A 15101-nucleotide genomic window follows, 5' to 3' on the forward strand; every position below is an offset into this window, starting at 1 on the left:
CCAGGACAACTACCCTCCATCCCGGGATAACCACCCTCCATCCCGGGATAACGATCCTCCATTCCGGCAAAGCGAGTCACCCGCTCAGGGCCCGAAAGCTGCCGCGGGCTGAGGGGTAACATCATCCCAGAATCCCAGGAATGCTGAGGGATGGAAGGGACTTGAAAGGTCATCCAGTTCCACCCCTCTGCCAGGGACAGGGACACCTCCTGCCAGACCGGGTTGCTCCAAGCCCTGTCCAATCTGGCCTCAGACACTTCCAGGGACGGGACAGCCACAGCTACGTTAACACCTGGTCTAAATCTCTCCTCTTTTAGATTGAAACCATCCCTCCTTGTCCTATCACTGTCTGCCTGTGTAAAGAGTTACTCTCCCTCTTTTTTACAAGCCCCCTTCAAATCCTATTGCTGAACACCTGTCCTGTTTATAGAGGTTTAGTCCTGAAATGGAGCTCTGCGTTAGCCAGTTTGCAGCAGGGGGTATGGCCAAGAAGTTGTTCACTCTTGCTCTTTTCTTGACTTTTTTTTTTTTTTTTTTTTTTTTTTTTTTTTTTTTTTTTTTTTTTTTTTTTTTTTTTTTTTTTTTTTTTTTTTTTTTTTTTTTTTTTTTTTTTTTTTTTTTTTTTTTTTTTTTTTTTTTTTTTTTTTTTTTTTTTTTTTTTTTTTTGTCTCTGGTTCCCCTCAAACTCCAATAGCAGCACTTTTCAAATACATGCAGTGACCAGAGTAGATCTTTTTTTTCCCTTCCTCTTCTAAAAAAAATGGCAGATGTAGCTCTGTTTTCTCTTGTTCTCTTATTCAGTAGGAGGTAACATTTTAACCTTTAACATTTTAGGCTGACAGTGGGGTTAAGCTCAGGCTGGCAAATCCCCCTGTACAGTCCATGGCCCCCAAACTGCTTTCCTCTCTCACCCATTGCTTCACAGAGAAGAGGAGTCTTTTGGGGGATGCACTGTTGTATTATAAGGGAGGAATTACTGAGAATGGAGAAATTAAGGCCTTTTAAATATTTAATGGAGGGAGGTTTTCTAAATTATTTAATAGCTTATTATGAAAGATTGCATAAAATGGTTTAGTAATTTATTCTTTACAGAAAGTGGCCTTAAGAAGCATTTTGCAACATGTAAATATTGGTAGGAAGTGTACCTAATTTAAAATGCTATCTTATTCCAACTGTCAAAGGAATTATAAAACATCCATACAGTTTTCAAATAACTTTAGACCTTTATTGTTTCTGTTCTTGAAACACTTCTCTGGCATAGGGAAATGCTGTTTATACTGATTTTACTGAAGTGCAGAGGCACAGAGAACAGGCTGTGGTGAGGCTGAGGCACAGCAGATCTGACCATGGCAATTCCTTTCAGGTCCCAGAACCCATGGCTTTTGTTTTGGGCATGTGGGTGCCCTAAAAATTGACACGGGGGAGTTGTGTGACTCGTGGATGACTCGTGCAAAGCAGGAGCTGTTCATGGCCAGCCTAGGTGTAAATGCTGAGAGTGGAGCCCTTCCCCTCTCCCATTCCCTCTTCCTAGTGTTCACAAAATACACACAAAACATGGCTTTGCCATGGAAAACCTGGAATTCCTTTTACCCTTATTAACAAAGTGAGCCTCTTGCTTCTGTTCTGACCTGTCTCCTTTATTGACATAAACCACCTGAAGTTGGTTTCGGGATTTTGCCATAATCTCCCCTCAAACAACCCTATTTTTTAAAGAAATATCTCTGCCTGGGAGGCATCAGAAAGCCCCAAGATATCCTGGTGGCTGTATCATCTCTCACTTTTGCTGCTTCCATTTAATTAGAATGAGTTGGAATAATCAATATTTCCTTGCCTTTTACAAGTGTTTAACATGTGTTTACAGAGCAGGTTACAGCAACGTTAGTGTTTACCTCTGGGTGCATCTACACAGGGTTTTATTTTCTTCTCTAATAAAAATTATGGAACAGATAAGCACTAAAACCCAGGTTAGAGTATTGCAGTATTGATTTCTGCAAGAGCACTGTAAGAATATATTTATCTACCTGTCCTATTATGAAATGGGTAAAAATGTGCTACATAACCATTTCAGTCAGTCAATGCTATATAGAAAAGCCTCTTTGTTTGCTTCTTCTCAATAGGCCTTTTGAAGCACAATGTTATTTTTATTTTTTATTTTATGTGTATTTGTGGAAGAAAGGAATAATACAGCGTGGTGGTGCTTTGTCTTAAGACATCTCTTTGTCCACACATTTTGTTTCAATTAGAACTGTTGTGTTGTGATTTTGGCTCACTCTGAGAATCCACATTGGAAAGCGAAGAGAGAGTAAAATGTGATTAATTATAGTTTGTTGGCCTGGCACCTCTTTAATTCCAGCAATTACTCTATGTACCCATGGCATTCTGAACAAAAAGGAGCTGTTAAGGCCAGGCTGGACTGGGCTTTGAGCAACCTGGTCTAGTGGAAGGTGTCCCTGCTTGTGGCAAGGGGCTGGAATGAGATGATCTTTAAAGTCCCTTCCATCCCAAACCATTCTGTGATTCTGTGAGTGTGTTGAGCCAGGGGCTTTTCCTCATCCTGAGCTTTCTGAGAGGTGTCTGCCTCCACGCTTTTATGACCCCAGAGATGCTTTGCCCTCCAATGTGGTGGTGTAATTTTGTGTTTCTTAAAAAACCAAATTTCTAATTGATCAAAAGAAGAGTGAAATTGAAAGAGTGGTGGAGAAGATGAGAAAAGGTGATTGCCATCTCTCCATAGTGAAGACCACATTGTTATTACTGTCACAAATTGCACTGTGTCGTGCTTTCAATAGCAGAAGGTCAAGTTGCGCCCAGGGATAGAAGTGAGGGAACAAATATAAACAACAAAAGCAAAGAGACTCGAATGTCTGTAAAAGGGAGTGTTTGAGCTCGTTGTTCTGTGGAATGTGTGTCAGTAGTGCTGCAAAAGGGTCCCCATGCAATGATTTCAAAGGGGAACTTCTGGGTGTAGGCGGGCTGGGTGTGAGAGGTGATGCTGGAAGCAAGGGGGGACAGAAGTGTCAGAGGGTGCAGCAATGCCCTGATCACACAGGCACCCTGCTGTGGATGTGACCCTCTGCTCCTGAGGCAGCCACGCTCCAGGGCCTTGGCCAAACCTTTATGAAGACAATGAAAGATTCCCCCCCCCACCACCTTTCTCTGATAATCTCTGTTTCGTACTGTTGGAGGCTTCGTGTAATCACGTGGAAATGTGTTTGCACTAGGGTAGAGTCTTAGACCTTGCAGCTTTCACAGCAATTGGGTGGCGAGAGGGCACATGGATATAAAACCCCAGCAAGGTGCATGTTCTGTTTGTAATTCCTAGTACAGCGAACTCTGCCTTCAGTTAACGTGGTGATAATTCAGAGCTGCCTTGCCACAATTTCTCTGTGTTCTTGGGAAGAACAGAGCAATACAACTTATGCCTTCTGCCCTGGACTGCACTGTAGATGGCACTGTGAATCAATGATTTTGGTTGCAGAGATGTATTTTACAGCCCTATTCCAGACGTTAATTGCAGTGTAATATGGCTTTCTTTCTAGGTCCCCAAAGTGAAGGAAAAATTCTGAGATGCAGAAATTCTTATTTGCTGCTGCAAATGGGAATCTGGAATAACTATGAAAAACACACTGAAATAATTGTGTTTGACTGGAACAAAATTCTTGCAAAGTCCCCAAGGTAAGAGCACTTTTTATCTTTCAAATGACACTGAAGATTTGCTGTTCTGGTGAGCAACAATATCCACTTGAATCCAATAGAGAATGAAGGCTTGACATTTCTGGAAGCAGCAGCCCACTGACGCTGAAGGGCTCAGCACCCCTTGCTGCATCTGTCTGCCAAATTTCATTTTTCTCCTGCCTTTTCAAAGATCCTCTTGTATTTCTTTACATTAGCCGGCTGAGAACTTGAGTCCTGTCTACCTGCAAGGCAGACAAAAGTCTGAAAATGTATCATTTGAATGGTGCTGGATGCTTTTAGCAGCCTTTCAGTTTGGATATAACAAAGTTGATGCCTGGTAGTGATACACTTATTCCTGGACTTGAATATTCTTCTCTGACGAACCGTGGTTTCACATTCCCTGTCTAACATCACAGCATAGCTTCATAATCTGGGAAAGCTTTCCAAATTATTTCAGCACACAGCCATTTCCACTAAGACCAGTTTTGCTCCTGCACTGGGAACAGTGGGAACACGTGGGTTCACTTGATTGCTGAAATAGCAGCTGATGAGCATAACAGTGCTTGTCTTGAGACCAAATACCTGCCCTTTCCATTAACTCCTACCAGTAATGGCCTGGTCAAAATGCCTGATTTGTGGTGTTTAATTCCATGGGTTAAATCCTGCTTTCAGTCACACCTCAGGACACCTGAAGGAAAGTTCCTGCCATTGTTATGATACCACAGACTGACACCAGAGCTAGAGTCTCTGCTATTTGGGTCATATTCCAGTGTTTGTATTTAGAGCAGCAGACAGATGGGATTGCAGGATGAGCAGATGATGACATCCTGTTTAGTGATAACTGGTGCATGAGCTGTAAGCTGTACGTTTCTCATGGAGAGAGCAAGAAAACTACGATTAAATTCATTTCCCTCCTCAAGAAAATGAGGTTCAGCTACCTGGGAAAGAAATGGTACATTGATTTCAGAACTTACTAGGCAGTTTTCTTAGGCTAATATTGGATCAGCAGCAATAATAACATTTATGCTGGTTTCACAGTGACTCAATCCCATTAGCTGCAGGGGCATTATGTGGTTCAGCTGGATGCAAGAGGTGAATTAGGTTCAGCTGCTCTGAATTAGCCTAGGAGTGCTCCATAAGAGGGCACTCACAGGGAAGGCAAGGACCAGTGATGTCTTTATTTTCTGAGCTGTAAAAGACCCTCAGTGTGTTCCTTCCTGTACTGCTTCATTTGCATTCAGGGTGGCAACACTGGGCACGAGATGGAGCACCTTCTTAAAGCCAAAAAAAAAGGTATCATATTGTAAAATCAGTCCTTAAAATGTGGCGTCTTTACGTGTAATCTTTGCTTTCTGAGATTTGTAGACATGATGAGCTCTTTATTATCAATATTTATGTAATTTTTAAAGAGTTTGTAGGCTGGACTAAAGTCTCTAAGGGCAGCTGAAGATGCTGGAGTTTGCACCAATGTATTTCTTTCTCAAGTGTAAAACAGTATTTGTTGCTTAAATACATTTATCTGCAGCAGGCTTTTGGTCTCTGAACTTTTGATCTTAGTAAGTGCTTTTGTGATTTATTTGGGCTTTATTAAGATTCACAATAAGGAACAATATTGTTTTAGGAAGTGTGAAAGTGGAAATTATGCAAGCACTTCTAAATGAGGAAATGTGGCCTCTGCTTCGGTTTTTTTTGTAGATGTTTATCAAATTTAAATAGCATCCAAGTGCTTCACCTGGCTGTGACAGTAAAGCTGTCTGAGGCATGGATTGTTTCTTTTTTCTTTTTTTTTTTTTTTTACTCTCCCTATATTCAGCACTTGAATATTGGATTAACTGAATAGTCTCAGATATCTTTAAAGATAAGCAGATAAATTATTTGGAACATACTTAGAGGAACCAGAACTGGAATCCACAGGGGGAAAAAGTTCCCAAAGGACTTTTTGGTGCAACTAAATATGCTTGTGATAGGCTTCTCCAAATCACAGTATGCTGATTCACTGCAGACTAACATCACTGCTATGAAAGCAGTATTTAGTTCAATTTATGCAAATCTATAAATTGCCTTTAATTAATTTGATGTATTCCTGCTTGCAGAATTTGCTGAAAGTGTGAAACGTGGTATCTAAAGGTTCAACCACATAATGCCTGTTTATGTATCACACAAGTAATATATCATCATAACTGAGTTTAAGAAGATGATTAGATTCCCTTTCTATATGATGAATGGCATAACACAAGCTATTGAGGGATTTAATTGTAGATATTTGCTGGAAAATTACTGAGGATTTGTGATCTTTGGTCTAACACTCAGCCTAACAACGTGCACCTTCTTTAGAACAAGTGTTTTCTGAAATGCAGTTTTTTAACACCCTGGCAGAGAAGTGAGTCCTTGCATATTTGACTGAAGTGCTGGTTTCATGAGTGTTTAACCCTCAGCAAACCTACTGGGAAGGAAAGCTCACAGATGTTGTGTGACTGGGAGGCCCAGCCCATTCCTGCCCACGGCTACACTGGAGCTGGTACCTTTAGCAAATGTGTCCTGAGAAGTGCTAAGTAAAAAATGGCTTTTTTTTTTTCTATGACTGGGGCAAGTGCAGTTTAAAAATAGTAGCACAGCTTATAAATATGTGTATTTAAATTTGAGCGTGGATGGATCTTAATAAAAACCCAAACAACCCACACTTTATCTCAGATTTATAGAAATGTATTGCACTCAAATGTGTTATTATAAATATGTGTTTGTGGGTTATGTGATGTGTGATAGACATTGTTTTACTTCTAATTATGAAACATTATTAACAAAAAACTGAAGCCAACTGAATCATGACTATGATTTTGTCAGTGGTGCCTTGTAGTAAGTCATATTGGTTATTCTTCAGCATCATCTCAGCTTTCCTTCCCCACATTGTTTTTATGTTATTCCCCACCCATATTGTTCTCTCACTCAACTTGCTTCCTTTTCTGCCTCCAGGATGAGATTCTGTGCCAAATCAATGCTTCTCTCTGACTGGCTCTTTCTGGTCTATGTGTTAATGGTCTGCTGTAAATTGTTGTCCGCCTCTAGCCACCATCCCCGGGGGCACACAGGTAGGAGCTTTTAAACTCATTATGTGCTACTGAGACCAATTAATACCACTTGCAGCATGTTAGAGCCCATTTTTTTTTTAGCAATGGATAATTGATGAGGCTGTTGACAGCATGTTATAATGAGTGCAATAGGTTAAAAATATAACACCAAGGAAAGAATGAGTTATTGTAAATTTTCATGGTTTTTCTCTAGTAATTTTATGTACTGAAGCTCACCAGACAGGTGGGTTTTTTTGAGTGACTTCATGACTGCTGGGACTTTGGGATTTGTTTGTGTCATTTTGCTTTATCCGGATCCAAAGACATTTTGAAATGCATCTTTATCTTCTCCCTCTTAATCCTGTCGTTATCAACTGACTTTACAAGGGTGTCATTGGCTTTGGTGGGCAATAGATCAAAGCCTTCAGACTTATCTTAGCCAGTTCTTTCACTGAGTAACACAAATTCTGAACAGTGCTTTAGACCAGCTTGTGATGTGCTCCTTCTTTTCCTGACTTGCAGAGTGAAGCAGACAGAAAGATCTTTCTTTTAAGGGGATGTACTGTTGTAGTAGGGAATTATCTCTGAGACTCAATGGGTTATCACATCATAAGTGACTGAAGTAGCTCAGAACAAGCTGGGTTGGCTTCATGGAGAGATACCAGACTGGATCTCTGGAGCAACATCTCTGTGTTTAGGATCGTGCAGACATGTCAGCTTGAAAGCAGAAAGAGAGATTGATGTACCTGTGCTAATGCAAAGGTGTCTGTGCAAGTCCTAAATAAAATGGGAGAGCTGTGCTAAGGTTTTGTCACCTTTGGTCCCAGGAGAGAGATAAGTTACCAAAATATTTCTTGGAGCATCACTTCTCAGGAGAGGCCAAAAACCTGGCTGCAACACCACGATCATGTCTGAATTCTCAGCACCACAGTCAGCTTCGTGCTGGCCTGGGGACTTCAGCAAGTGTTGCTGTTTGTGATGTTGTCTTATTCTTAAATTAGTCCTAGAATCTGTATGTTATGTTTTTAGCTCTGTGCCAGATGAGGGATGAATTCAAGCTTTGGGTTGGACAAATGCTTTGTTTGGTGTCCCTTAGATCAAGCAGCTGTAACCTGACAGGTACATGCTGAGGTGGGGTGCTTCTCATGAGGCAGGAGGTGCTGAGCCTGGGATACTTTAGGGGGAGCTGGTTTTTAGGAACACGTTGTGCCTTTTCCTGACAATCAGAGTGTTTCAAGTGATGTACTTGATGCCATCAGCTCCTTTGAATCAAATGCATACTTGCTACAGCTCAGAAACTGTATTAGCTGAGAGCAGACAAGAGAATTTAGGGTGAAAATGGGGATTGACTTTTTCTTTTCAAAATACTGCCATTTTAAAGGAGCCTAATCTGGTAAAAGACAATTATTGACTTGGGTCCTGTTAGATGGTGCCTGAAAGAATAACCTTCAACAGCTGTCTCTGCAATATTCAGTCAGGAACAGAGAGTAGATCTTAAGGATCCAATAACCACCCTGTTTCTGAGAAGTGGGCGAAAACACCATTGACAAAGGGGGCTTCTTCGCTGTAATAAAGCGTAAGGCAGACCTGGTTCTTTCTTTTGTTCTGTGAAATATTCACCACCATCAAATGACTGTTAGGGGAGAAAGAGACTGTTCAATCCTGCCATTGCTTTGAAGAAGTTTGGACATCGAGCCCAGCTTGGAGGTTGCAGCCTATATTTCATTGGAACACTGTAATTGCTTTGACTGGCAGAGTTAACTAGGCAAAAGGTAGGAAAGAAATGTTCCTTCTCATTACCATTGGATTGTTGAAGATGCTGCTTATGCAGATTATTCCAGCAGCCTCCCTGTGCATCTGTGTGGAGAAGACAAGTCAGAATGTTCATCTGACTTTGTTGCTCTGAATTGCTTTCCTGAAGAGTTTTTCTTTTACACAAACAATAGCCAAGGGAAGCGTAAGCACCAACCTTACCAAGCTTTTGGGCAGTATTTCAGGCTCCTGGACTGCCTCATACTGATATAATGATCAATTGTATGCTGTGCTGGATGAAGCATCGTACATTTAGTAGCAGAAAACATTTGTTTCCACTTCACTGCTGTAAGTCAAAATCCAAAAATGAAGAAGCACTGAAAAGACACTTGGTCAGGTCACCTCATGTGGAGACTGGACTTTCAGCCCATCAGCTGGTACAGCTGAGCAGTTTCTGCCAGTGCAGCTTGGCTTTTTTGAGACTGTTTTATGTGATGATGCTCACCTGAAGTGCTTCCAGCTGCCTTCTGCTTGTTGAAAGGTCTAGATTTTTGAGAAGTCCATTATTATTATTATTATTATTAATATGCCTGGAATCCCTATATTTAACGAACATCTGTAGCTTAAAGCAGAGCCAAATTGGTTCACATTTCCCTTTCCTTTGTGATTTCAAGCGAAGAGTTCAGTGAGAGCCCGAATGGTTTGCTTGCTTACTGCAGCTGCAGGATGATGCAGATCACAGGGATAAATCGTGGTGTGTGGGTGCACCGGGACAGCTTGTTCTTTTAGCCATCTGGAAGAATGGAGTAGCACCTTTGTTTCCTGGAGTTTTCCCCTTGTTGCATGGCAGGCAGTTTTATTTATGGGATTATCAGAGGTTAAAAGGGAGAATTCTAAAAACGGCAGGGGCAGGCAAATAGATGTGATCCCACCAAACCTACTGATCCCTCTAACACCTTGGGGACATACATGCCTTGTGGCTCTCATGAGGGAGGAATAGCAGCCCACAACAGGTAAAAAAGCTTGATGAGTTGTCAGTGTGGGGTGTGTTATCAGTCAATCAGGCATCAGGTGACAAAGAAATGAACATCACAGTTCCCCTGGAGGATGACTAAGGGGTTCAGTCGTGTTGTTGGACTGGGCTCAGGGGCTGAGTGGCAGTTTGGAGGTGTGTGATTATGGGAACACCCAGCAGAAGGTTATTCCTTTATGTGCAGAATAGCAGCTCATGCTAAGGAACGTATCAGACCCTGGTTTGGTCTGCAGCACCTTCCAAACTTGCTTATTTTTTTAACTCTGGGTGTGAACTGTCATCATCAGCTGGAATTCAGACCTCTTGATCATGCTTTTGGTTTCAGGTGGTCCTGTAGTGGACTGGATTGTTCCATATCAATTGCAGTTTTTCACAGCTTAAAGAACATTTTTTTTCCTCTAATTTCAGAACTTTAGGGACAGATTCTGTCCCCACTGGAGTCAGAGGAAAAATTCCTTATTTACACAAGGATTTAATCTGGGATTAAGGGGGAGGTGCGTGTCTGAAAAATGAAGCTTTGTGTTAGAAATATTGCTGCTTTCAAGGAAACAGGGAAAACAGAAAACTCAGTCCTCTTGTTCTCCCCTTATTTTTGGTTTGGAATGTCATTCTTCCCAGCAGTGGTGTCTGGCAGCCACGGGCTGGATTCCCAGTTCCACCAGAGGGCCCTGCAAGGCCGTGGAAGGGGCTCCAGCATGAAGCCACTGCACTGATTTAAACTCCAACTCTGCATTTTGCTAACTAGAATTATGAGTCCTTTGTATTTCAACGGGTCAGACATGGTTACTGCACAATAAGCTTTAGCCCTTTGTTCTATTTAACTCCTTTTATGTCTTAATGTTTTATTCAGTGTGCTATTTATGTGGTTTATTATCCAGCTTCTAAATATAGGGCTGCTACAATATACAGCCCTGACTGTAATCTCTTCAAGTAATAAGGTAGAGAAAGCAATTCAGTTGAGAAATAGGTTTGCTTTAAGTCAAAAGGAGCAGAATTCTCTCTGAGAAGTTTGCTGGTATATTTGTTTTTGAGGAAATAAAAAAAAAACAACCAACCCCATAAGAGATTTTTTTTTTTTCTTAAATAACATTTGGAACTTTTAATATATATGACACCAAGTCAGTGTTGATTTATTCTTATAGGGTAAAATGTATCTTCTGGTGTAGTTTTTCATGAATGTGCACTGTGAGTGTGTGGAATGTGATTGTGTATGAAAAGATTTGTATATTCCAGGGAGATGGGGTGGAGGGAAATTACAGTGAATGTGCAGGTTTTGTGTATCAGATTTCATTGTTTCAAAAGTGTGGGGAAAAGTTCTGCAACGAAAAGAAGATGGAGTCTCATTTAATGTAAATACTCAAGCCCAGTATATCAACCTGTAGAGCAGGAGGCTGAAATCAAGCTCTTTCCTGCAGTATCAAAGTGACCTTATTTTAAAGCCTTTGGGGAAAAGAATGTGAAAACGCAGCATTTATTTTATTTATTTTACATTGACAGCATCATTTTTTTTCTATAGCTGCCACCTGCAGTAAATGATAATCTCTATAGCCTATTGACCAAAATTCTAACCAGGAAAGCTTTCTTTACTCTTGTCTTCTAAATGTACCTCTCCTAAACTTAGAGTTGATAATAGAAAAGAAACATTGCATTGCAAATGGATAGGCTCGTGCTAATGAGTGGAGAAAGAAGTGGTTGAATAAGTGTGAATCCAGAAATAGAATGGAAAATATCTTGTCCTCAGTGTTCATTTGGGTGAAGTGATGCAATAAAAAGTGGAACATGCTTTGTTCTGGGTTTACATGGAGGTCAACACGCAGAGTCCTTGGGAGGATGGATACTTGAGTGATGAAGGCAATAGATTGAAATGTAAAGGACTTGCATTGAATTCTTTGCTCTGAAATGATTAAAAGACCTGCCTAAGATGAAGTCCTGACCCCACTGAAGCAGGAGGTTGTGATTCTTCTGTGATTTAGTTTCCAGCCTACTCTGGATATGTCATATGGCTTTTGGTCCCAGCAGAAAAGTTAGACTTCATAGTTATGACTTTATTAACGCTTAAGCCACTTATTCTTAACAGAATTCATCATTCAGTGCTTTGCAAGTCACTGCCATTGTGAGGGATGGGAAGTGCTTTAGGGCCTGTTCTGCTATCGATCGGCTCGTCTGTGCTCGCTGCCTGGGCTGCACTGCCACAGCCTGATGACTGCATTAATTGTGATGGCAGCACAGGGCCTGTCCCACACTTACAGTCCCATTTCAGTGGAATTGTAAGGCCTTTCATCCCAAATGAGTGGCTGCACAGGCTTGAATAAAAGTCTGTTGAAATGGGCAGCAGCTTCTGTTGATGTGGTGACTTGGACTCAGTGTCTGGGTCAGAGGCAGAATTGGACATGCTGACCCCTCTGTGTTGGTTTTCCTTTGCCTGGCTGTAAGTGGGTACAAAACATTCCTCCTGTACTGGAGAGCAGGAAAGTAGTTTCCATCCCTGGCTGTGGCATCCAACGTGCCCCACCTGTGCCCAATCCACTCAGACCACACGAAGAAGTGCTCAGCTCTGCTCTCATGCCAAGCACAGTGTTCCCCCCTGCCAGAGAAGCTGCCCTTTGACTTGAACTTTATGGTGTTGATCTGTCTGGTTTCAAGGACAAATGTTTGAGCAAGCATTTCTTTTTGGAAACCAGAAAATGTTTAATTAATAACGGCAGAACCTGAAGATGGAATTCTTTTATTTTTTTACTAACATTTAAGTGTTCAGTTGGTGGAGCACCCCTGGATTGCTGCAGGTAGCCCTTTGCTGCCTGTTTTTCAGAGCCTGGCAGCATCCTTGCATTCCTTCAGGAGAGTGACAACTGCTGGCGGACAATGGATTCTAAATCAGGAGATTAAAGATGTCTTGTAGGGTTCAGCAAGGTAATCTCTCCTCATCAGACTGGAGATGGAAGCTACACCTGACATTCATTATCTTTCAGGGTGGCAATCTCTAACAATACCTCCAGAAATGACAGAAGTTATGAGGGGAGAATTCCAGGATCAACAGTTCTATTGCTTAGTGTGTGATCAGCCTTTATTTATTAATTCCTTTATTTCCACTTTTACCCCTCTCCCCCCTCCCCCACCTTGTGGACATCATCCCCATGCCTTGCAGTCCAGTGATGATCACTAGTCTTTTGATTTATGTTGTTACTTTAAGACATAATAAACACATAAGTGTAAGGTGGGGTTACTCTTAGTGTTATTTACTGCTTGCATCTTCCTGGTATCAGTTCTGGTTTATATCTGGCTTTCCTTAAAGTAGCATCTTAAGGAGCAGGGAATATTTTGGAATAAAAAGAACTCTTGTACTGCCTCTTTTTTGTTTGTTTATTTGTTTTTTGTTTTGGTTTTTTTTGCACAGAGACAAATTGCTACAAATTAGCTGGGATGGAATGGCAGGATCTGTGTGTAGCAGATCAGGATTGTGTCAGCAGCTGTTTGTGGGGTGTTGCATCATGTTGGATGTTCTTGCCTGATAGCAAAGTGAGTGGTTGTAAACCAAAATCTAAATGTATCAAGGTAGTCTTTTGTGTGCATCTTATTCTCAGCTTGATTGAAAAAAGCTCAGAGCTCTTCCTGTGCTCTCTTATATCCCTTCTTCTATAACTCCCTTTTCCCTTGTGAGGTTTCCATCCAAACTAAATCAACTGAAATTTCTCATCTAAAAGAGTTTGAATATAGAAAGAGGTCCCTGCTGTTCTCTTCATGCACCCTGTTGGAGTTACTACTATTGGGTCACGGAGAAAAAAAATTTAACTGATAATTTTATTTCCAGAGTATCTAAGGGCATCTTGCTTAAAAAGAAGCCTGATTGCTCTGGAAGTTGTCTTTTGGGACTGTCACTTGCTTGACTGTGTGTCCAAATGAGTTGTCTGGTTTTGTGAGTGCCTGCTGATAATAGAGTTTCATAATTTACTTGCATGGAGGTAATTTTTCAGATTTTGTTCTACTTCCAAAGTCTCAGAAACGAGGAGGGAACATAGTAAAATCTACTATCAGAACTATGCTCAAATTTTTGTTGTCGTTTGAACTGTATAGGGAAAAACCCTATTTTGACATTTCAGTTGGGAACACTGTAACAGATGTGCTATTTTTCTTCCCCCACCAGACACTGTTATTACTGGAAATACAAAAAAACTCACAACTTTGTCGACATTCTTTAGAAAAGGAGGAAAATTGCTGCCCTCAGCAAAATGCAATTTACTGCAAGGGATGCCACAGTCCCCAAACAAGGAGCCAGGATAATTAGTCTAGAACTGACAAATAAGTCTGCTATGCTAATGTAATGAAACATCCTTTTATCACACTGTATCACATGGTAGTTTGTGCCAAGCTAGAGAGAAATGAGAGTTTACTCTGAAAACTTGTCCTCTTGTGGGGGAACAAATCTAATCCAACAATGACTATGCAAAGCATTTTCCTGACCCTTCCCCGGTATCAAGGGACTTGGATTAACTGAATTCTGGCTCAAAACCAAGACCTGAGTAGGGGTTTTTGCAAAATCGTTTCCATTTTTCTTTCTGCTGAAACAAGAACTGCATCAAAACAACATTAAAAAGAACTATGGCTGCAGAGTGACCAGTTTATCAGGGGGATAAAGGTGATTCAGCATTCTCTCTGCACTGCCTCTCAAAAAACCCTGAAGGGTCTTTGCCCCCAGATTGGGCAGTCTAAATATGATACATGCTGGAGTAACTCCTCTGGTAACCAGGTGTTTTTCAGCAACATGAACTGCTTGACACAAGAAGTGTGATCGTTTCCATTGAACAGATGGGCGCTGGAGTACGGGTGCATGGTCAGTGTTTCTGTGTCTTGGGAGCAAATTGGAGCCAGCTGAAGAGCAGAGCCAGAGGTCATATTTAGATTGCCTTGCCTGGGACTTGTTGGCTGGGCTACCATTTATGCAAACAACACAGAGCAGAACCTAAATATCATCATTGCTCTGTGCTGGCAGACACCTCTCAGAGCTGACAAGCTCCTTCCCAAACTTATTTCCAATGTTTCTTGGTCAAGAGTCTGTCAGCTGAGCTGGTCATAAAGCAATGCAAAGGAGGAATGGCATTTATTCTCACAGTTATCAGCTTTTGCTCGCTGTATTTTTTTTTTTTTTAATGAAATATGACATGAGCTTTCAGTCTGAGATCTGTGAGGTAATAAATAGTATTAACAAGGTCATTCCTTGACCAAGGGAAAGCTGCAAGTTGTGTGATGATAAATGTGGTCAGGGGACGAGCAATGGAGAGATGTCTGGTTTGTGACAGCATCAGCAGAGGGTTGTACTGAGACAATGGATATTTCTAGTTGCCACTGCTCTTATATCAGTGTGTCCTCTAAGAACTGGTTTGCCACTTGCCTGTGGGGATGTGGGGGATCCTTCTGGCTCGGGTGAGTGAGGTGATAGCGCAGTCACTGTGTACCAATCAGCTGATCCTCTTCTCATGCAGAAGTCAATGCAAAGCACAGGTAGCACTGAGGGACCTGGAGTGGAGGGGCAGCACGTACTGACCTCCAGCAGAGGAGGAGTCATTGATGTTATAAGATAC

At 41.4% G+C, this 15101-nt stretch overlaps 1 protein-coding gene across 1 annotated transcript in view; it reads left to right on the plus strand.

The window, feature by feature from the left end:
* The first annotated feature begins 3560 nt into the window (after positions 1 to 3560).
* TAFA4 (TAFA chemokine like family member 4) overlaps positions 3561 to 15101 on the plus strand; it is a 43426-nt gene continuing 31885 nt past the window's right edge. Inside the window, exons 1-2 of the mRNA XM_027895139.1 lie at positions 3561 to 3675; positions 6646 to 6761. Coding sequence (XP_027750940.1) covers positions 3596 to 3675; positions 6646 to 6761 — 196 coding nt within the window. The 5' untranslated portion in view covers positions 3561 to 3595. The remainder of the gene's footprint in view (positions 3676 to 6645; positions 6762 to 15101) is intronic.

The sequence above is a fragment of the Empidonax traillii genome, unplaced genomic scaffold (genome assembly GCF_003031625.1).
Source record: "Empidonax traillii isolate 1590-97213 ecotype Southwest subspecies unplaced genomic scaffold, ASM303162v1 scaffold450:size721730, whole genome shotgun sequence".
Taxonomy (NCBI): domain Eukaryota; kingdom Metazoa; phylum Chordata; class Aves; order Passeriformes; family Tyrannidae; genus Empidonax; species Empidonax traillii.